The sequence below is a fragment of the Hesperophylax consimilis genome, chromosome 14 (genome assembly GCF_061612785.1).
Source record: "Hesperophylax consimilis isolate HC1 chromosome 14, BYU_Hcon_1.0, whole genome shotgun sequence".
In the NCBI taxonomy this organism is placed as follows: domain Eukaryota; kingdom Metazoa; phylum Arthropoda; class Insecta; order Trichoptera; family Limnephilidae; genus Hesperophylax; species Hesperophylax consimilis.
Genome location: NC_142849.1, coordinates 19,821,647 through 19,842,061, shown reverse-complemented (window position 1 = coordinate 19,842,061; position 20,415 = coordinate 19,821,647). Strand labels below are relative to the sequence as shown.

Sequence of the window (20,415 nt, the reverse complement as noted above, 5' to 3'; positions counted from 1 at the left end):
AATGTTTCTCAACGTGGGGCGATACACAAATCACTAAATATTAATGTTGAAGTGGGGCACGGCGCAAGTAAGGTTGAGAAACACTGATATAGAGGTTGATATAATTACCATGAGGGGTTTGCAGTTCTCTCGGACGTACCGCCCCGCCGAGCTCTTCTCGTCCCAGTACAGCTTGCCGTGGTAGAAGTACCTTGTCCTCGTCTTTCGGGCCATTCTGGAAATTTGACTTCAATATATTTATACAAATCAATAAGATTCACCGGACGCACAGACGCTATCAGGTGTGGAACCCTAATATCTCTACCCAATATAATAACTGTTGCTACTTTAACAAGTGCCCATGTACGCGGCGGATGTGTTCATAAGACAACTGTTATGATGTCTGCCTACAATGGTTAAATGAATTAATATTTATACTTTTGTGGATTATATATATATATATTTTTTACTTTTCGCTTAAGAGATGATTAAAACTCACATTACTAAGTATAAAGTTTGTAGAGTGAGAAATGAAAATAGAATAAAGAAGAAAACTAGAAGTGCCTTCCATACAAATTTGAATGGAAACCAGTGTGCCACTGAATTAGTACCTTTTGGTTCTAGATCATTTCGTATGAGGTCTGTTGTCTCTCTTACACTTTCATTCCATTTAAATGTTGTAATCATGGTAAAAACAGTTTTGTGCAGAAATGAAGGCCCAAATTGGGCTTATATTTGGATCATGAAACACGCCCACAAGGCACTTCCTGTATTATTATATGGGAATGAAATATTAAATGCAGAAGAGACTTGATTTTTTTAAGTCTATTAACCTTCTAAGTGATCAAAACGCATTTTCATTAGATAAGTTTGTTCTAAAAGAAATTAAAAAGCCTTCAGCTAATGCCCGTTTATTCTATATATGCTGTCACAAATGTGGCAAAACGGTAAACGGAAATTTTATCTCAATATGTGTGTGTATGAAATCATCATGGTGTATTAAATTAGTAAAACATAAAGTAAAAACATTCGTCTTTTTAATATTACAAAAATTATCAATAAACTATCAACACGGATTTTGTGCATTCTCTACTACCTTCTATTTGTTAGAAACAAATTGCTTTTTAAATGAATTCTCAAGCGATCAAAATGTCAATATCAATTCTCAAACAATTAGAAAAGAAACACACGGAACGTTATCTATTAATGGGTGGGTTATTTGTTTGGGTCGGGGGTTGTTGAGGGTGGTTCATTACCTATAGGGGATGGTGCCTAATATCCTCTCCATCATGGCGAGGTGCTCCCTGTTGTCGTGTGTCTGGAACAGGGTGGTGCCGTGGTAGAGCTCAAACATGATGCAGCCGATAGACCACACATCGCACGGCTGGGCCCAACCCAACTCTGGAACACGCCAAAAGATTAGACACGGATTAGTAAACAGAATAAAAATGCATTGCGACAAACGACACGGGAATTTATTTATATTTAGTAGGTAAATAAACAAACAAATTAAAAGGCAAATATGCAAAAATCTAGAAAGATGAAAATTGATTGCATTTAATTTTTTTTGTTGTTTAGAAACTAGAGAAAATTTCATCAATAATAAAAAAATTCAACCAGTAAAAAACAAAGTATTTTTTACTATATTGCATCTATTTTAATATGACTATCTTCTTTCTTCTTCTTTATAGGGACGGGAGTTAACCGCGCTGCCGACCTTGCGAGATGCCGAGCAGGTAGAACCGACATTTATTTTGTATATTAACTGCTGTAATGTCATTCGATTTCAGAGAAATGCTTATATTTCTGAGTATGTGTACATGATTGCTACCAAAAGTTGATAGAATGCATTGTCATCGACGAGTCTATCTACCAGCTCGATCGGATGTCGGGAAGTGGGTTAATTTCCACCTCCAAGATTTGTATTTACTCATTACCGTAAACAGAAGAGTCAAATTCAAATACATATATAAAACGAAAGTGATGGTTTCTTTGTTTTTAGTTTTGGCATTACCATCACAGCATCTCAAATTTTATTTCACCAACCTTAAAAAAACATCACTGTAGAACTAAAAATATTGTCACTCAATCAAGAATGAAAAAAGCACCACAAATAAATAAAATGTAAAGAATTTGATTTTTAGGCAGCTTCTTCAAAACTGTTTTAATTTACCATAAACTTACACATCATTAAACCACGTATGGTGCAGACACAGCCATTGTGCGCATACGATGCAAAAATAGGGATAAAAGATTCTGAACTGTGTGAATGTGAACTGTAGAAGAACCACCACTGTTTTGTATCATTTATAATGCCCACGCACAGGGCTTCGCCTTTGTGGGATTTTTTTGTTACTGTCTTATATTTTGTACAATTATATATGTATCCAAAAATTTTTCCAATAAAAAATAAATTTAAAATATCCCCTTCATCAGTTTCCCTATGGCACATCTGTGCTGAACCAATTGACACGTGGTGCTGTAGACTGGCTGAATAACCTGAGCATTTTACTTTGACCTCCACCGATGAAGAAGATAACAACAAATAGAAGATAATAAATAACAACATCATTGGAACCATTTTGAGACCCTAGTGCATTTTTCACTCAGTCAACATCTTCAAATGACACCCCCTGAACAATACCCGTGCATACTTCGTAAAAGTGGCACTGTTTTAGAATCCAGTAGAAATGGTTGATAGTCAATGGGTGGGTTTGTCGTATCTTACCAAGAATAACTTCAGGCGCCCGGTAGTGGCGGGTGGACACGATGGTGCTGTGGTGCTCCATGTCAAAGGTGGCGCTGCCAAAGTCTATCAGCCGCACATCTGTCCTCTTGACGCGTCTGAAATCTCGCTTCTTCTCAGGATTGTAGTACACGTCATAGTCCGAGTTGACAAACAGGATGTTCTCGGGCTTGAGGTCGGTGTGGGTGAGCTGATGCTCGTGCAGGAACAGCACGGCATAGATCAGCTGGTAGGAGATGTGGCGTACATGCTCTATAGGGTAGCCTTGATAATTGTTGTCCTTCTGGTGGGGAAAAGGACGCCATTAGGGAAGGAAAATATTAACAAGACATTTCAGGAATCAAGTGTTTTCCAGCCAACCATATTACTAGGTAGGTATATAACTCTGTTACGCGATTGATAAAAATATAATAATATTATTACTAATCTCATACTTCCATTTTTGAATTGCAAACATTATTTTCAATGATTTCCCATATTGTTTGGCTGACATTTTTTCTGGTGCGATTGCAAAGTTCTACCTGAATATATTTACAATCTAGATGGTGTCTCAGATATACTTACAAGATTTTATTTATATGGGACATCAATTGACTTTTTTGTTCAAAGTCTGGAATGATCATTAAATTTCATTAGGCATACTTTATCGAAGCTTAAAACCGCATTGTGATATTTCAATGATTAAATATTACAGTGAGATTACAAGCATCAAAAAATTATACCTTATTAATAATTATTTTGGTTCTAAAAAATATTTAAAATAGTTCAACTGTGATTTACAATTCCTGATTCGTGATCAATCTCTCGGTGTTATCACTAAATCAGAAAATACTGTTTTACTGAAAAAGAAAATAAACTACCAAAGTTCACAGAATCTGTTTAAAATCTTATGAAAATCATTAGATATATTGTGGAATATAAATGATGGAGTCAAATTTGTGGGGAAAATTATTTTTAGTATGAATAATGAATGAATGGTTTAAAAAAGTGAAATGCATATGAAGACTTACCAGAAAGTCGAAGACACTGTGTCCTAACATTTCAAAGGCTATGCACATGTGGCCGTGGTACTCGAACCAGTCCAGCATTTTGACACAGAGACTGAAAAGAAAATAAATAAACTTATTATCATCAACCTTCTAAAATGTGTCACCTAATCTAGAAATTTCTTGAATATGCAGTCTGAAAACTGCTTAGTGTTTTTTAGAACCAGACCAATAACCAATTACATTACAAATTATAGACACATTGTAGAGATCACAAAGTGGCATCAAAAAAATAGGGTAATTGCCATTCTTTCCATTTAGTACTAAACTGTTCTGTCTGTTTTATAATAATAATAACATGGCATTTATAAAGCGCAGTTTAGTGTCATTTCACTTCAAGTGCGCTTAACTATAAAAAAACTTAAAAATGGTAATTCAGTATTAGTAGTTCTTAAAATTATTCCTACAGTGTGCCTTACCCAATACAGATCTAATATTATAACACTAAAAACACTGTTTATGCAAAGTGATGACAAAACTTAGAATAACAATAACAGTAGGACAGGACAAAACAAGAATATTAAAACTAAAACATTATATAAAACAGGAGGCAGATTGCGCTCAGAAATGAGAATTTTCTGAGCAGACATTTTAAAAAGGTACAATAAGGAGACAACCGAAACCAAACAATTACCGGAAGTTTTAGAATATCGCTTATTATAAAAAAAATCTTTAACTAAGTGCCAAAATGCCCTTGTGAATGTTTCCATTACAGAGGATTGTTGATTGATTGCAGAGGTTGGACAACCTACTGGCAGTACTGCTGTCATAAATAAAACACACAGCACACACTCCTTGCGAGTATCAATGACGATACTGTGTTTATACTTATGACAGCGGAGTAGGTAGTCTCATACAGTGTTCCGTATTCATCTTAGTGCAAGTGGATAAGTGTAATACCATCTAAATCACACCCATGATGATATTCTTCATCATGGTACGTAATAATTATGGCAAGGCCTTCGAGGTCGAGGGGTAAGGCTCTAGGCTGGCAATCCGGAGGTCGCGTTTCTCAAATCCCGGCATGCACAAGTAAATTTTATTAGATTAATGTGTTATTTCATGATTAATATATATATATTTGAGGCACGTTCCAGAGTGGAGATACTCTCAGTATCGCCCTGGTGTATTCAGTATTGAAACATTGCTTGAAATGACTGGCAGTGTTTGGTGACCAGATCATTTGGGATACATAATCCACTATCTATATCCTGCCTGTTTTTAAGCACAATAATTCTGCTTCATGAATCCACAACTGCAAATTAAACTATGTTCACTGCACAATATTCTCAATTGTTCGCAGTCATAAACATAATAACAAAAACAGGCAACCGAATTTTGAAAACTTATAATGCCAGTTTAAAATTAAACATGAAATTCTTAAGCACTTGGCATTCTATCAAAACATGCAGATAGATGCAACATTTGTAAATGCAGCTCCTTCAACAAGCGTGATATGACTGATGCCTGTGGTGAATTCTAATACATACATACACACTACAGCATTCTGGTGGGACCAATACAAACAGAAGATGACTAACCTAAACCTAACTAACAAAGTATAAAAGTAGAGAATAATCATCAGTTCACGTCTAAATCAGTTCTGTGTGCATAAACTAGATTTGACTGCGACACTTTATAACTGAATCCGAATCGAAGGAGAATACTTATGTTTGACTACAAGATAAAATAATTTAATGGGGAGCACATTGTCAAAACACCCCTTAAACAGTTTTACCATCAGATTTTTTGTAAATGTAATTTTTTTAAGCGATAAAATGCACAAGAGTTCCAACTGCCCAGTGTCAGTAAAACTGTGATATGGAACTATGGAATATTGCAGAATGCGATGGAAAAGGTGAGGAGAAAATTTGGTTACCAAACATAGTTTAAGTCATTTCAAGCAATATTTCGATTCAGAATTTGTGGTTTTACACCAGGAAGACTATATTTATGTATATAGATGTTTTGCTGCGTCAAAATATATTTTTAATTTGATGAAAAGCCACATTTCGAAGAGTGAGATTCTGACACAAATGAACCTATTTATGCAAGAGTCTCACTTCCAGGTACATCGCCACAACTTGTATTGTCGAGCGAGACATTCAAATCTGTAAGTATCTAAATTCGCCCGTGGGGAGAGCGACCTATATATCTGAGGTGGACATCGCCACTACACACTATTAGTATCTACAGTACTTAATTTGATGAAAAGCCACATTTCGAAGAGTGAGATTCTGACACAAATGAACCTATTTATGCAAGAGTCTCACTTCCAGGTACATCGCCACAACTTGTATTGTCGAGCGAGACATTCAAATCTGTAAGTATCTAAATTCGCCCGTGGGGAGAGCGACCTATATATCTGAGGTGGACATCGCCACTACACACTATTAGTATCTACAGTACTTTTATAACAAATCAGGTAATGTTTTATATGGTAAAATTTTAAAAAATCAACATGCAAAAAATTTGGTTTACATATTTATATATTATATGTTTATATACATCTATTTTTATTAATGTATTTAAAAAGCGTTATGAATGTATTCAAATATATATATATATATATTTGGTTTGAATGAGGATTGAACCTTCTCCCCATAGACTGGCTATTTTATAACTCCTGTGAACTCTCAAGTATTAAAATGCCTTTTAATACTTGAGAAAAAAAAAAGTTTAACCGAGGATTGAACTTTCCTCTGGGACTAGAGTCAAAAACGCTAACACCTAAGCCAAATCCCAATTGGATAGGACCGACGTTTATTTCATATTATATTATTAACTTCTGTAAATTTTTATTTATTAAATATAATATCATTGAATTTCAGAAAAATGCGTGCGTATGCATGAGTGCCACCAAAAGTTGATAGAATGCATTGTCATCGACAACAAGTCTCTCTGCCGAGTTTCAGTTAGATTGGTGTCGGGAAGTAAGTTTCTATTTCCAACATTCCATTTTATTTATTCAAGAACATAAAAAAGAAATTCACATTATTTTGTACATCAAAATGAGTAAATAGTAGTGTGTAAGACTCACTGTTTGCTCTCAGGATCAAGTTCCGCCAACTTCTCCAGGACGATAATTTCAAGTTTGGCGGCGTCGTAGTACTTCTCCACATTCTTGATTATCTTGAGAGCCATGGTGTGGTTACTGGAAAAGGGAATTTGTACTTTGTAATATCAAACTAAATTAATCTAAATAAAAGCCAACAGTCTCAGGGGATCTTTATAGATGCATTTTTTTTTAATAAATAAAGCAACCATTGTAGGCACGTGACATTGCTATCGAATTTCTAGTGACCTACTGAAACTTGATTTTCAACCGAAACCGAAACAGAATTTCGTCTTCTGTTCATTCGGCAAAAAAAGAAACTGAAATGAAAAAACACTACCCCGAAATTAGGCATTTTTATTCTTGGTAAAAGTTTCTTAACCGTTTGAGTGCCAAAAAATTCATACAGTTGCTTGTAAAATGCCACCAAAAAAACATATTGGTTTAGAATCACGCGGAGGAGGATCCCGAAGTCCAGGCGTTTCGAAAAAATGAGAATTTCCGGTAGAAAAATTGGTTCCGGGAGGTACATTTGAAAATGAGTAATTTCCGGTGTTACTTTCCATTTCTTGGTCACGATCCGAAGAATTACTGGAAATTAGCATCCTGCGGTTGGGAAACACAGGTATGACATCACTGACATCACTCTCATCAGAGATACTCTTACTCGAATTAGAGGAGTGGAAATCGTCGCTCCCGCTGTCAGACATTTCAGAGGACGCCCTCGACGTTATATTTTTTCAATTAACTAAAATAAAAAAATAATAAATGAATCTGAAATTTAAACGGTTTACTACGCCCTTACAACTATTAAGATAATATTAGAATAATATTTACTAACGCCGCAGCACCACACCCGACGTACGCGCGAATCAGAACACGACTGACGCAATCGACGGAAATCGACGATCGGCAATCTTCGTTAAAACACGAATCGACGAAAGTCGACGATTGGCAATCAAACGGTTAAAGTTAGTGTTAAATAAAAATGCACTGATTTAATGAGCAAACTCGTTTACTTTTAGCACTTTCTGGTTCGTTATTAATAATAATATTTGGCTAATTTATATAGCGCCGTTTTCGTGAGAAATCACCTCAAGGGCGCTACATTCTTCATGAAAAGTTCTTCAACATACGATATAGGCACATTAAGTTTAAACCAATTGTAAAAATACAAAAGATCTTACAACTACAACTACAGAGAATAAATCAGTCTAGTCTGTAATAGTCTTTGTTAGACAATAGCAATGCAATAACTAATTATCATATTTAAACAATAAACTTAAACAAAAATAAACAAAATTAAAACTACAAACTCTTTACTTCGAACTTGAAAACTTTTATAATAACAGCTTCTTTTAAAATAATATCCAAGTTATTCTTGAACACGTGCCCGGGCAGATCTGACACTCCATGAACACGGATTTCAGCTGAGCCAATGTTTCAGCTAATTTTTGGCCCAAACCGAAAAATCAAAAGCTTTTTATACTTTCTTCATAATATAATATTAATCTTTTTTTTTTAAATCCAGACTGCTTTCCAGAACCACCAAGGTATTAGTGTACAAAACACTAATTAGACCAGTGCTTACGTACGCAGCCGAGACGTGGGTTCTAACTAAGAAGAATGAGCGAGCACTGGACGTTTTTGAAAGGAAAATTTTGAGGCGCATCTTCGGACTGGTACTAGAAAATGGATTTTGGCGCAGACGTTTTAACAATGAGCTCTATACTCTGTTTAAGGAGCTAAATGTCACAAAATTCATAAAACTGGGAAGACTTCGGTGGCTAGGTCATGTGGAGAGAATGACCGAGCATCAAGAACCAAAGTCCCTGCTGAGCTCAAGACCGATAGGGAGAAGGAGCCTGGGAAGGCCAAGGTTAAGATGGAGCGACAACGTCCTCAAAGATTTGTCTGCCTTGGAGCTTCGAAACTGGAGAGAGCTGGCGCGGGACCGAGATGAGTGGAGGAAGACTCTTGAGGAGGCCAAGACCCACCAGGGGTTGTAGAGCCAAAAGTGATGATGATTTTTTTTATTTAATGAATTTATTTTTATGTCTTCTTGCATGGACTGCACTAACCCGAAACTTACCTAAGAACTAAAACAAAATACAAATCTTTTATTTCCATCATCTGTGTAAAATAAACCGTACATAAAAATTATTCAGGGTTGTTGACTATTAATAATAAAAAATAAAACAAGCACAAAAGTTTATTGATAAATAAATGAAAATAATAAAAGAAAAAATAAATTAAAATAATAAAATGAATGAGGAAATAATATATAAATCGCAACACAAAATTGTTAAAATCAATATTTAAGGAAATGAAGTAACTTACGTTTCCAAATCATTCACTTCGACGACTTTTCCAAAAGTTCCCTCGCCAAGAGTTGTCAAGATTTTATCTGCAAGAGAAAAGTCCACACGCATTAGTTTCCTGGTAAACAAATCTTCATACCGGAGACTGGAAGGAATAAAGTGACCTCATAAGCTTGTCGCGCAACTCCATTATTAACAATCACACAATCAATGTATCCCAACAACCAGAGAGAAGACTATTTTAAGTCAATCACTTTGTTGTTTTCATCAGGATGCCAAATAAATACTTTTATTGACTCTGACTCAACGAAACAAGAATACACTTAGATTTACATATACATATAGTACAGAAATCTTTACTTTGATTGTGGGACAAAAAGTGGAGTGGTACAACCGAATCATGGAAATAAGCGAAAGGGAACAAAGTCATGGTCTCTGGTATGAAGTACGTAATGAAATCAGACAACATAGAATACAAGTGTGTAAAAGTAAAGTAAAGTAGACTAATCACAAATAATTATTCAAAACAATAAAAGTTGGTGAGTCGGTGTCAGAACCAAGAGTTTGGTTGACATTTAAACTAAGATGTATAAATCCTTAATTTAAAACTAGTTTACTTGAGTAAATTATTAAAAATAAAACATTGAAATTTAAATACTAAGCATATAGTCCTTAAAAGATGAACAAAGTAAAATATGTTCACTTTATTATTACTGTTGAAATGTTTCCAATTTCCATTGATTTATCCATATTTATGTATGTTGTTTGTTTACGAGTTCTTTCTTAAAAGCGATAAACTGTCATTTCCAGGATTAAAAGGCATCAGGAAACAATGTGAGATAACACTAGACAGAATAGATAAATCACAAGAATCCACAAAAGTACTCGAAGAAAAGAAGAGGAAGCGCGAGATTATATGTGAAATATAATATATATTTTATCATCATGATGGATCCGCAATCAAATGATTCATCTTGGCGGTTATGATTGTGTCCTTTTTTCAAGTCATTTATGAAAATGTTTCAAGAAACTTGTGTTATTGATTATTTGTATTGTTATAAATATTTATCTCTTATTGGTGGGTTCACGAACATCTGTCTCCCATAACGTATCCCGGCCAGTAGACGAGGTGGCCGTCGGTGTCGTCCATGACCACTCTCCCTCTGGAGCTCTGTTAGCAGCAACGGGCGACAGGTCGGGTGCGGCAGATGGGTGGCGGCAGCAGTGCAGAGGACGGGTGGCACACGGCAGACACACACAGGATCGGGCGGGTGAGCGGGCGAGCGGGCGAGCGGGCACAGCACACGGAGCATCCGAGCACCAGCGCACATTACGAAGTCGAGCGAGAGTACCCAACAATCAAAACAAGGGAACGGTTGCCCGTCAGATATGGCTAACACAACACACACAATGGTTCATTCTTTCTACTGGACTGGTATGGAGTTAGAAAGAGTGAACAGCCATGGACATATATTACCATCATTCAAATTATCTCTACTCTATTTGTTAAGGTGACATTTTATGAAAATATAACTAATCAACAGATTACACACTCCTGCAAGTTATCTGCAATGTTCTTGTTAAATATGTCATGTGTTGTGTGTAGAATATTTGGATGTTTCATGTTATGGTATGTGTGATGTAAAAGATGGGTAAGATGTGCCACCGACCACATGAAGCTCAATATGTATTTTATAAGAATCATTAACTCATAAATACTAATGATAAATGACATTAGATAGTCAATTTTATATTAATATTTATGAAACCAAAATGTTTTTTTTTTTTATATAGGAATGATATATTAATGAAATAATATAGATAATGTGATATTACTACAAATCAAATAAAAATAAAATATTTGAAAGATGTCCTGTCAAAAATTATGCTTGTAATTACGAAACAGGTTCAAACAATATATCGATTTTCGTAAATATTTAAAATACAAATAAACATTTTAACAAAACATCTTTTTAGTGCAGAGAATAAAATAAAAAATACACACATACAATAAAATAAAAATCTTTTCTCAATCAACCATCTTTTATTCGCCACAACATTCACGCTTATTCAATAATGCAAAAGTTGCTGTTAAACCATAAAGTCAATTAATTGGTGCATACCAAAAATTTCTAAATCCAAAATGGTCATTTTGAGAGGCGACCTCAAATCACGTGTAAGTTCACACTCACAAGCATACATACGAAGATGAGAGATAACAGTCAAACTGAAAGTCGGATACTTAAATAGGACATCTCTGTTTTTATTTGAATAGCTTCTAGTAGCGGAATCCGCCGAAATGGGTCAAGGCCTATCCGGAATACGAACAATCCAAATGTATCACAATTTACGCCACTTTGTTGTGACAGGCTTAGATTACCTTCAGAAAGTATCGCAAGAGTTGCATGATGCAAAAGTTTTTGAGGAACATTCCGAAGCGTCAAATCATCCGGCTTCGACAAAATAGACATCTCGCGCCACGGATCTAGCTTACTGCTTTACTACCTTACTACTGACACGACTAGTGACGCGCGATAATGCACAATGCAATGTTACTACTTGCTTGCTACTAGCTACTACTACCTGCTGCCGGACTAGCGAAATGGTGACAATTACATAATTAGGTCGCTATCCATAATCCACTGAATGTTGTATGAGCATAGACCAATATAATACATCAATGTGTATGAGACGTTAAAATTGCGCGCGGAAAAGGGGGCGAACGGAATCGAGTTGGCTATTTTGGCGCGGAAAATAAACGCCGCAAGTTTTCAAGACAGTCTCGTTTTTCAATTCTTTACTCATTTAAAAAACATTGGAAAGCAAAAGTAATGACGTCAATATGACGGAACTTGTCCGTGACAGATTAGTTGCGCAGATTTAGAAGTGGATGTCCACTTACGGGAGGCGTACAAGCGTTGATGTGCTTGCCGCGCGGGGCCGGGGCCGCCTTGGGCCCCGCGGCCTGCGCTAGGGCCTGCGTGTGCGAGGGCGGTGGCGGGGGAGGCTTCTGCGGCGGCGGTGGGGCCAAGGCGCGCCCGTACACCTCGTCCAGCGCCGAGTACTTCATGATGAGGCTCTGGATCTCCTTGCGCTTGGTCTCCCGCTCCAGCAGCGCGGGGTCGGCCGTGGGGGTGGACTCGTCATCCTCGTGGTAAGCCAGCTGCTGGCGGTGCAGGCCCGAGGACACGGACGAGCTGCTGGATAAGGAGGAGCCCTCCCCGATATCCACGTCGCATAGTCTCATGTGCCGAAAACGGTCGGAGGTGTCGCTCTTGCCAGCACGCACGCTGCGGCCCCCGTGGCTGCGGTAGATGCTGTCCCTGTCCTTGCCGCGGGAGGGGGCTACCATGTCCTCATGACGCAGCTTCCTGCGCGCGGAGGAGGTGCGTCTCTCGCCGCTGCCGCCACACTTAAAGGGTGTCTTGTCCCTGGTCTTGTCGCGCGGGGTAGCCGAGCCCAGGTAGGGGTAGGACTTTTCCCCGAATACCGCCGTCGTGAGACTCCGCACAATGCTTCGAGGCAGAGACGGTTCGATGGTTCTCTCGCGATCCTCATTCTCTTTCTTCTCCTTTTCTTTCTTCCTATGGGCTACCCTGTCCAAGACCGCCGAATACTTATCTTCCAGTCTGCTCCTGGTGGAGCCCAGGGCCGGGGAGCTCTGGCGCTCCTTGCTGACTTTGTGGTTGGTGTCGGTCTCCTTGAGGGGCTGGCGGGAGGCGCTGAGCACGGGTGGGGAGGGACGCGGACGGGACGGGGTGGTGGAGAAGGTACTGAGAGTGGGACGAACATCTTCGGTTCTAGATCTGATTTTCGCCGATGAACTCGCGGATGCCACTTCCAAGCGATTTTTCGAGGAACTGGCGTAAGGTAAGAGAGGGGTGCGTTCATCCACTCGCGTAAGTCTGTCCGAAACTGACGAATAGAAGTTAGGCCTCTCCTCATACTTCCTGTCTGTTTCATACCGTTGTACACTGTTCAAAACTGAATCCTTCTTTTCTTTTAACAACTTAAGATCCTCGTAGCGGGACTTGCCGGTGGGAGTGGAGGGAGAGAAGGTAGACAGAGTGGGTTTTTCGGAGGGCACGCGCCTGGTGAGGCGGTGCAGCAGACTGGTGCAGCTGTCGGACAGCAGCTGGGTGACGGAGGCGGTGGCGGCACGCGTGTAGCGGTGGCGACGCGCGGCGCTGGGGGCCGGCCGGCCGCCCTCCAGGGTGCGCGATGCCATGCCCCCCACGGAGTAACGACTCGACTCTGAATTCGCACTGGCACTGGCACTGGCACTGGCACTGGCACTCGGGCGATAGTCGCTCGACACACTGTATTGGAAAACCATCGGACGCTCGACAGGTCAGCACCCGCTCCTGTGGGTTGTGTTCCGCGGCACTATTCACCATCACTCCACTCCGGTGGACGCGTCGTGCCGGCGCAGCGGCGGCCCTCCCTAGCGCCTGCAGGCCAGGGAAGGAACTAAAGATACCGCGCCGGGCTGCCGGGGGGAGGGGCGGGGCGGGCGCGGGAGCAGCGCTGCCAAATATCGCTCCACTATAAATATCAAGAGCGCGGGGAGGGGGCTCCTAACTCCTGGCCGCCGATATCGGTACCTAACCACCTACCACCTACCACCTACCGACTACTACTGCTACTGACTACCAACTAACTTACTACCGGTAGCCAGAGTCCATTCATTGCCTACCTGATTTCGATAACCCGACACTTAACGTTACTTTTACTTTGAAAATTGTATTTTCAAAAAACTGACAAAAATAGCCAATCTTGCGAGAATTTCCATTTTGATCTGAGGGATTATCCAAATAAAGGAAATGAGAGACAAAAAATAAATAATGCCAAGATCTAAACACGAATTCGTGTACAATCAGAGAAAAAGTAGAACAATCGACTCTAGATAAATCAATGATTCGTTTGGTTAATTTCCCGCCGCCCGTTCCATCAGCTATTCCTGGCGATTCGTCGGATATTTTAGAATGGCCTTTCGAGTAAAACTCTCCATCGGATGGGCGGGCGACGGATAAGTGGCCGGAGTGTCGAACACTCGGATAACCGAGACTAATCTCTCACACGCTGCATGCATTTACACATCTACCTGTAATAAAATGGATATTTTTATTCTGTAAATATACATGTAAAATATAAATAAATAAATAAATAAATAAAGTCGCCCTTTGCCGATATGTGACACAAGCCAGTACCGTCACATTATAATATCATTCGCGACGGAAACACTTATATGCCATTATTAAATTTATATATTTCTGCCCGCCTTTATAACAAACAATGTATCAAAACGTTGGAAAATAAACATAGCACATATGAATTGCACTACTGAATAAGTGACCCTCACGGATTTCACAACGTTTTGTGTATGTAAAGCGGGAATTATCGGCACGCACAGTGGTCAACTGTAAGATTTGTAACTTAGTACATTTACCAAAATATTTATAAAAGTTACTAGTTACACAATTAAACCTGTAACATACGAAGAGTCCCGTTAGTCTATTTCAGTGTCGTGTTAGTAATCAAACATCAGGGCAGATTAATGCCAACCAAGATGTAAACAATTAATTTATTCAACAGGTCAACACATTTCCGAACAATATGTTATGAACCTAGCCAATTATGTATGACATCGAGTAAAATAATTATATCTCGGTGCCAGGGGGATTAAAAGCGTTGCTAAATCGACTGCCGACATACAAATGCTGCAAAGACCCCACCAGAAGTTAAAAAATCTTAAATAAAACAAACATTCATGTAAAAGATACAAAAATAGATACATCGTAAGAAATCGAAAGAAATAAATGCTTTTGAGTTTGTGTACGATGTTTTCATTGATGCTGTCGGCATAATTAATATTGGATTACAGTAATTATCAATTGGAAGTAATCTAACTAAAATGTCAACATGGCAGATAATGGTAGCCTCGACATTACATGCGGCCGTTGTATTTGGGGACGGTTAAATTTAGTGTATCAGGAGTGATTGACACTAATAGCTGATACTCGCGTGCTAATGTACCCAAATATTGCATAACCTGAGATCACTGATACACCTGCGACAGAAACAAACTGCATTGAATGAACTGAAATGAAACTGCACTCGAAAGTTGCCTTCTTTGAAATGGTGGATATTTTAACCATCTAAATTTTAAGTGAATATATTATTATTAGCAAAGGTGTTTCAAAATTGGACGCGGCGAGGGTATCATTATAGAAAGTACCTAAAGGAAAAGGCGTGGGTTTGTGTTATTAATCCGAATGATAAAACATACGTGGAGTGTCGTAAAACGTTTCTATCTTGATTGAAATTGAACTTTAAGTAAAAGGATCAAGTTGAGCGAGTCTATTTCGCTCGGGAACAGTCCATGACGTTATCGGACCTATATCGGACCTAAATCCCACATAATATCCACATCATGTCACGATCACACACAGATACAGGCTGGTCCGCCCACTATTCGGGACGCCACCTATATCTATTCTCCCTGGTGATTTTCAACTAATTACATTAAGTGATGATCCTTGCTAAATTTTTGAGGCATTTTTTTTTAAATTTTACTTCAAAGAGATTCACAAAGTCGGAAATGAACTTTAAAAAAAATACATTCGAAATACTTGGCTGTTACCATAAAATAATTAAATATATATAGGTACCTTGCATAACATAATATTAAGATATCTATATCACGGGACGTGAAAGGGTTTAAAATTGTAGATAAACATTAAAAAGACAAAAAAAAACTCAAACTTACAAAGACAATTTTTATGAAATTTTGGTTTTGATGATAAGACGATTTTGAGAAGGAAAATATTTAACTTTCATTTAACCAGAAGAACTACCGTATCTGAAATCCTGCTAAAATAAATTCCGCATGATATGTATTTTGAGTGGAGTTACGTAAGCCACGGTGCATTCAGGTGCTAATGGCGGAGAGCTTTGCATTAAAAATAGTCAACTCGACGCTGTTTTGCGGTCGAAATCGTTCTCCAGTCGTAACAGTCTTGTTTGTTATTGGGAGCGCGGGGATAATATAGGTTAACTATATCAGAGTCAAAACAAAGTAAGAAACACAGTCGGTTTAAAGCAGACATTCCGCCGCCAAAATGAGATCAGTCACAGGATTAGTAGTCATTTTAGAAGTAACGACGGAAATAAAAATAATACTCATTTGGGGTAAGGATAAATTAAAAATAATTGTCACCGCTGATAATATCGAATGAATAATCGTGTTTCCTACCAACGCTGTTCTAGTTCTGGATGTGCGCATCTTGCTCTTGGCACCGCTGTCCGCTGTCCGCCATCAGCCACCATCCGGTGACTAAAGCTTAGGATCTTTCATCTCGCAGCCAGGTACGTTTCCGTGACTGTGATGACCTCTCGCAAGAGTCTAGTCTTATTGCTTTCCTAAGAAAAGCGATGTTTTCACTTGGATTTGCCGCCAGAGGTCACCGTGGTTCTTTCTACCAAGTCGTTAAAATGAATCGTCGCCTACCCTGAAAGAGGACTACGTGAGCGCCAGTTTGTGTATCGCTAAATATCTGTTATACTTTTATATGGGTACGTACTTTGGTACGTACCTATAAACACAATTTATTGTGAGGAACTCGCGTCACGGGTTTATTTTGTGGGTTTAGGTCGGACGTTGGGAAAAAGCCAGTGTCAACAGCTACTACTATTAATCTCGAATGTTCAAAATTTATAGCATCGCTGAAATCTCCCAAGATAACTTGATTTAACGGCAATGAGAGGAATTCCCAAAATGACCATCTAGAAAACTTGTTTAGACATACAATAAACTAAGGATTTTTATCAAAAGACAAATGCCCAATTTGAGTCCGAAGGGCAATGGAAACTAAATGCACATGTTTAGATTTAGATAATTGACTCAGGAGGAAGCTTTCCGCTTCAATTGTTGATTTAGAGTTCAAGAGTTATCATTCAGATAAATGCACATGAGATAAAATAATGTACGTGACTAATGCACGCGATCAACTACTGAATCAACAATTCACCATTGGGGCTGGTTATCAGGAAACAGCAACAGATCTACATTAATATAGTACCTGGTCGCCGGCTAACTTTGATATAGCCTCGATAGATTCTTCTCCCTCTCCCTCCGCCTCCGGGTTGAAAACGGCGTCGGCTATCGAGCCCAGCACTTTTAGCAGGTAGTCCCACTTGTACCCCTTCTCCTCGAGGGCGCGGAGGAAGCGGCGCAAAGTAGGAAGGGCCGAACCCACTCGACTGACGTATCCCATGCCAAAGGACGTTATTGAACTGATCACTGAAGAAGTCTGGTCGGGCCGCTTTTGCCGGTCATTGGATAGATTGTGATTCTCTCGAATGTTCCGCACATTTAGGACGTTTTCGTGGATTGACAAATTTGCATTTTCGTCGAAAACCGCGGAATGAAACGTCGGGTTCTCCGAACTGCGGTCAGAATGTCTTTGCTTATGTGAGTCACGACTTTTCTGAACTTTTCTTATCTTTTTTTGCACGCATTTATGTGAGCTCGGTCGCGCATTGCAATCTAGGGTATTGCATGTAGTGGAGGAACACATACTGAAGGGTATATCGTCTAAGAAAGATTCACTTTCCAAAAAACTTGGCTCGGACCAAAGATATAACATTCGCTGCACGCACCAGAATGGAAATAGCATGCTGCACTTTGAACAAAAAAACACTTTTTAAAAATGCACTGCGTAAATGTTATCGTGGTTCTAAACAGGTGTTTTCTTTTGTAGATAATCGTCGAAGTAAAGTTAACGTTCGGGGCTAATCATTAAGTACACACTTGACTTGCGGAGTCGAGTTGCCTATTGTCAACAATCGGCAAATTGATCACTAATAAATGGTCCACACACTAATGATCAGGATATTCCGTCGCTCGGCAAAAACAGAACACATTGGCACGTGTCCATCCGCATTCAAAAGATGATGTTTACCAACGGAGCGGCTTTTTGCGTATTCCGCAATTCATTGTTTGCACGTGTAAACAATGGACAACACGCAAACGTAGTGAACAGACAACGGCTTTAAGATAAATAAATTAATAAATTCAACACAATCCATGTAAGTGAGCAATATAAGTTGAAATTATTATAAACTGTAGCGAGAGTACGGAACCGTTATTGATATCCGCGTGTTCTCCGCCACAATGATCGACATACACTGGCCGCTATTATCAAGTCGCCGAGGTAATCGGCTTACAGCAGAAGTGTGCGGTGAGAAACCAATGAACTGCAAGTTTATGAGAACCAAATAAAAGAATAGAGTAAGTAGTGATACGAGCAACCCGCGACATGAAAACAATAAGGGTTTCGACTGGCCATTGGGCAGACGAGAGGCAGACTACAGACTGCAGACAGAGTGGTGAGGATTGACAGGGAGGCTAAAATAAACCACATGGTTAGTGAACCCGAATAAGCGATGCAACCAGACTTCCACTGCCGAATGTAGGTTTACTTTAGAGAGGCAAACAAACAATGAAGTCGGTGTGGTTAAACAAAGACGAGATAAAGTTCTAACAACCCATATTTATACATGGTCTTCCTGTTATGGTCAAATTAAGCGAAACAATTTATATTCATTAGTGTGGTGATCACGATACATATCGCCGATTACGAAATAAAAAGCATGTAGGATTGTTATCAGAGAAACAAGCACCTACCTATACTGTCCGGGTGAAAAGTTAAGAGGTGATAAGAGCTCCAGACACATACTGGCGTGTCTGTCACCATGGTAACCAGGCTTTTATGATGATGCAATTCAGATTCATAAATATGGTTCAACGTCTCGACAGAAATCAATAAACTATTTAAATAAAATTTAATGATGCGAGGCTGAACTGGACTAGAACTAAGAACCAATTTATTCGCTTTTCGGTCAAACGAAAAAAAACAGTACCTACACACTTATTTTAATGCATCGACATTGTTTAAATATTCTTAGAATGCAACACGTTATAACGGATAAATTCACAAAATAATAAGCTAATTGTGGCGTTTAAATTTATCCTAGCATTAAACGAGCGTGGTTTAGACAGGTTCTCCAAAACGAACAACTTTTTGCAGATGCAACTACGCATCGAACAGCCCTTAGTGGAGGTTCTATTTATGGAAAACCAGATAAATAGCTATCTATGTTAGAAGAGCTCCAGTCTGCTTGCCTATCTAGCCATAAATAATAATAATGGAAAGGAACTACACCAATACAAAAGGTATGAGAAAACCGTTAAGGTGGCAAGCAACTTTTCGCGATCAGAAATACCTACATAAAACGTACAATTCTCGTAGACTTACGTAGATTATAAAATTAAAAACTGCATATAAATATACAAATAAAGGCATTATTGCTAACGTATTCTTTTAACGTCTTTATGAAAGGAAACTTGTACATATCACAATTAAAATAGTGTTTAACATTGAAATATTTTTTCATTGCAGACAATATTAACGACTCTCAAACGAAAATGTGAAACAGAAAAAGATTCAGACGCATCTAGGAATTAAACCCAGGACCTCTTCCTTGCGGGGAAGCGCTCTGACCACTGAGCTAATTCGACTATATCAACTTATGTCAGTTTAACCGTAATCATACGACTGAGAGCTACCAACATTGTTAATTTGTTTCCGAAGATGCTTTAGGCATTATTAGTGTTAAACCCTATTAATGTAGTAATGATGGCATATACATAGATAATTAAAATTATTAACTAAAATTAGTAAAAGCAAAGATCAACGAGTTTACAAGGACATTAATACAGTAGATAGCTGGTTTAGCGCGTAGGTCTTGTTATCTACGTATAACATAACCTGAGTCTTGATGTTTTAACCGATTACCAACAGAATTATCTAAAATCTAAACCTTCAATATTATCATATTAACACTCACATCCGGTAAACATAATATAGATATGAGCAAGCTGTACAGTATAAACAACCAACTACGAGTTCGATCCAATAATGCATATTTATAGAAATCACATTACTTAAACTCCCGTGATATTGCAGGGATTTCAGGATGTTCAACACCATCGTTAGAGTATCATTTAGTACGGATAGATCCATTGGCAAAATAATGCAGCATTTGAACGATAGTTTGCAACTCATAAAACGTGATAACAAAATGATGTTTTTATTAAAGCGTTAATCGTATATAATGACAGGTGGTGCACATATACATAACAAACGGCGATGGGATAAAAGATAAGATTGTTATTAATGTTAAATATCTTGACATGAGGAAGTC

General features: G+C 38.6%; 1 protein-coding gene across 11 annotated transcripts in view; it reads right to left on the bottom strand.

Annotated features, from left to right (window-relative positions):
- Doa (CDC like kinase darkener of apricot) overlaps positions 1–20,415 on the bottom strand; it is a 94,112-nt gene that overhangs the window by 8,557 nt on the left and 65,140 nt on the right. For 6 of the 11 annotated variants that reach the window (XM_089639612.1, XM_089639613.1, XM_089639604.1 and 3 more), the window contains 7 exons: positions 10,240–10,318; positions 9,167–9,233; positions 6,812–6,925; positions 3,736–3,826; positions 2,708–3,008; positions 1,236–1,380; positions 109–226 (listed from right to left, as the gene is read on the bottom strand). In XM_089639612.1, the coding sequence (XP_089495738.1) occupies positions 109–226; positions 1,236–1,380; positions 2,708–3,008; positions 3,736–3,826; positions 6,812–6,925; positions 9,167–9,233; positions 10,240–10,318 (915 nt within the window). Of the gene's footprint in view, positions 1–108; positions 227–1,235; positions 1,381–2,707; positions 3,009–3,735; positions 3,827–6,811; positions 6,926–9,166; positions 9,234–10,239; positions 10,319–12,049; positions 14,269–20,415 lie in introns of those variants that run through there. The other 5 variants (XM_089639607.1, XM_089639608.1, XM_089639610.1 and 2 more) reach the window with 4 other exon arrangements.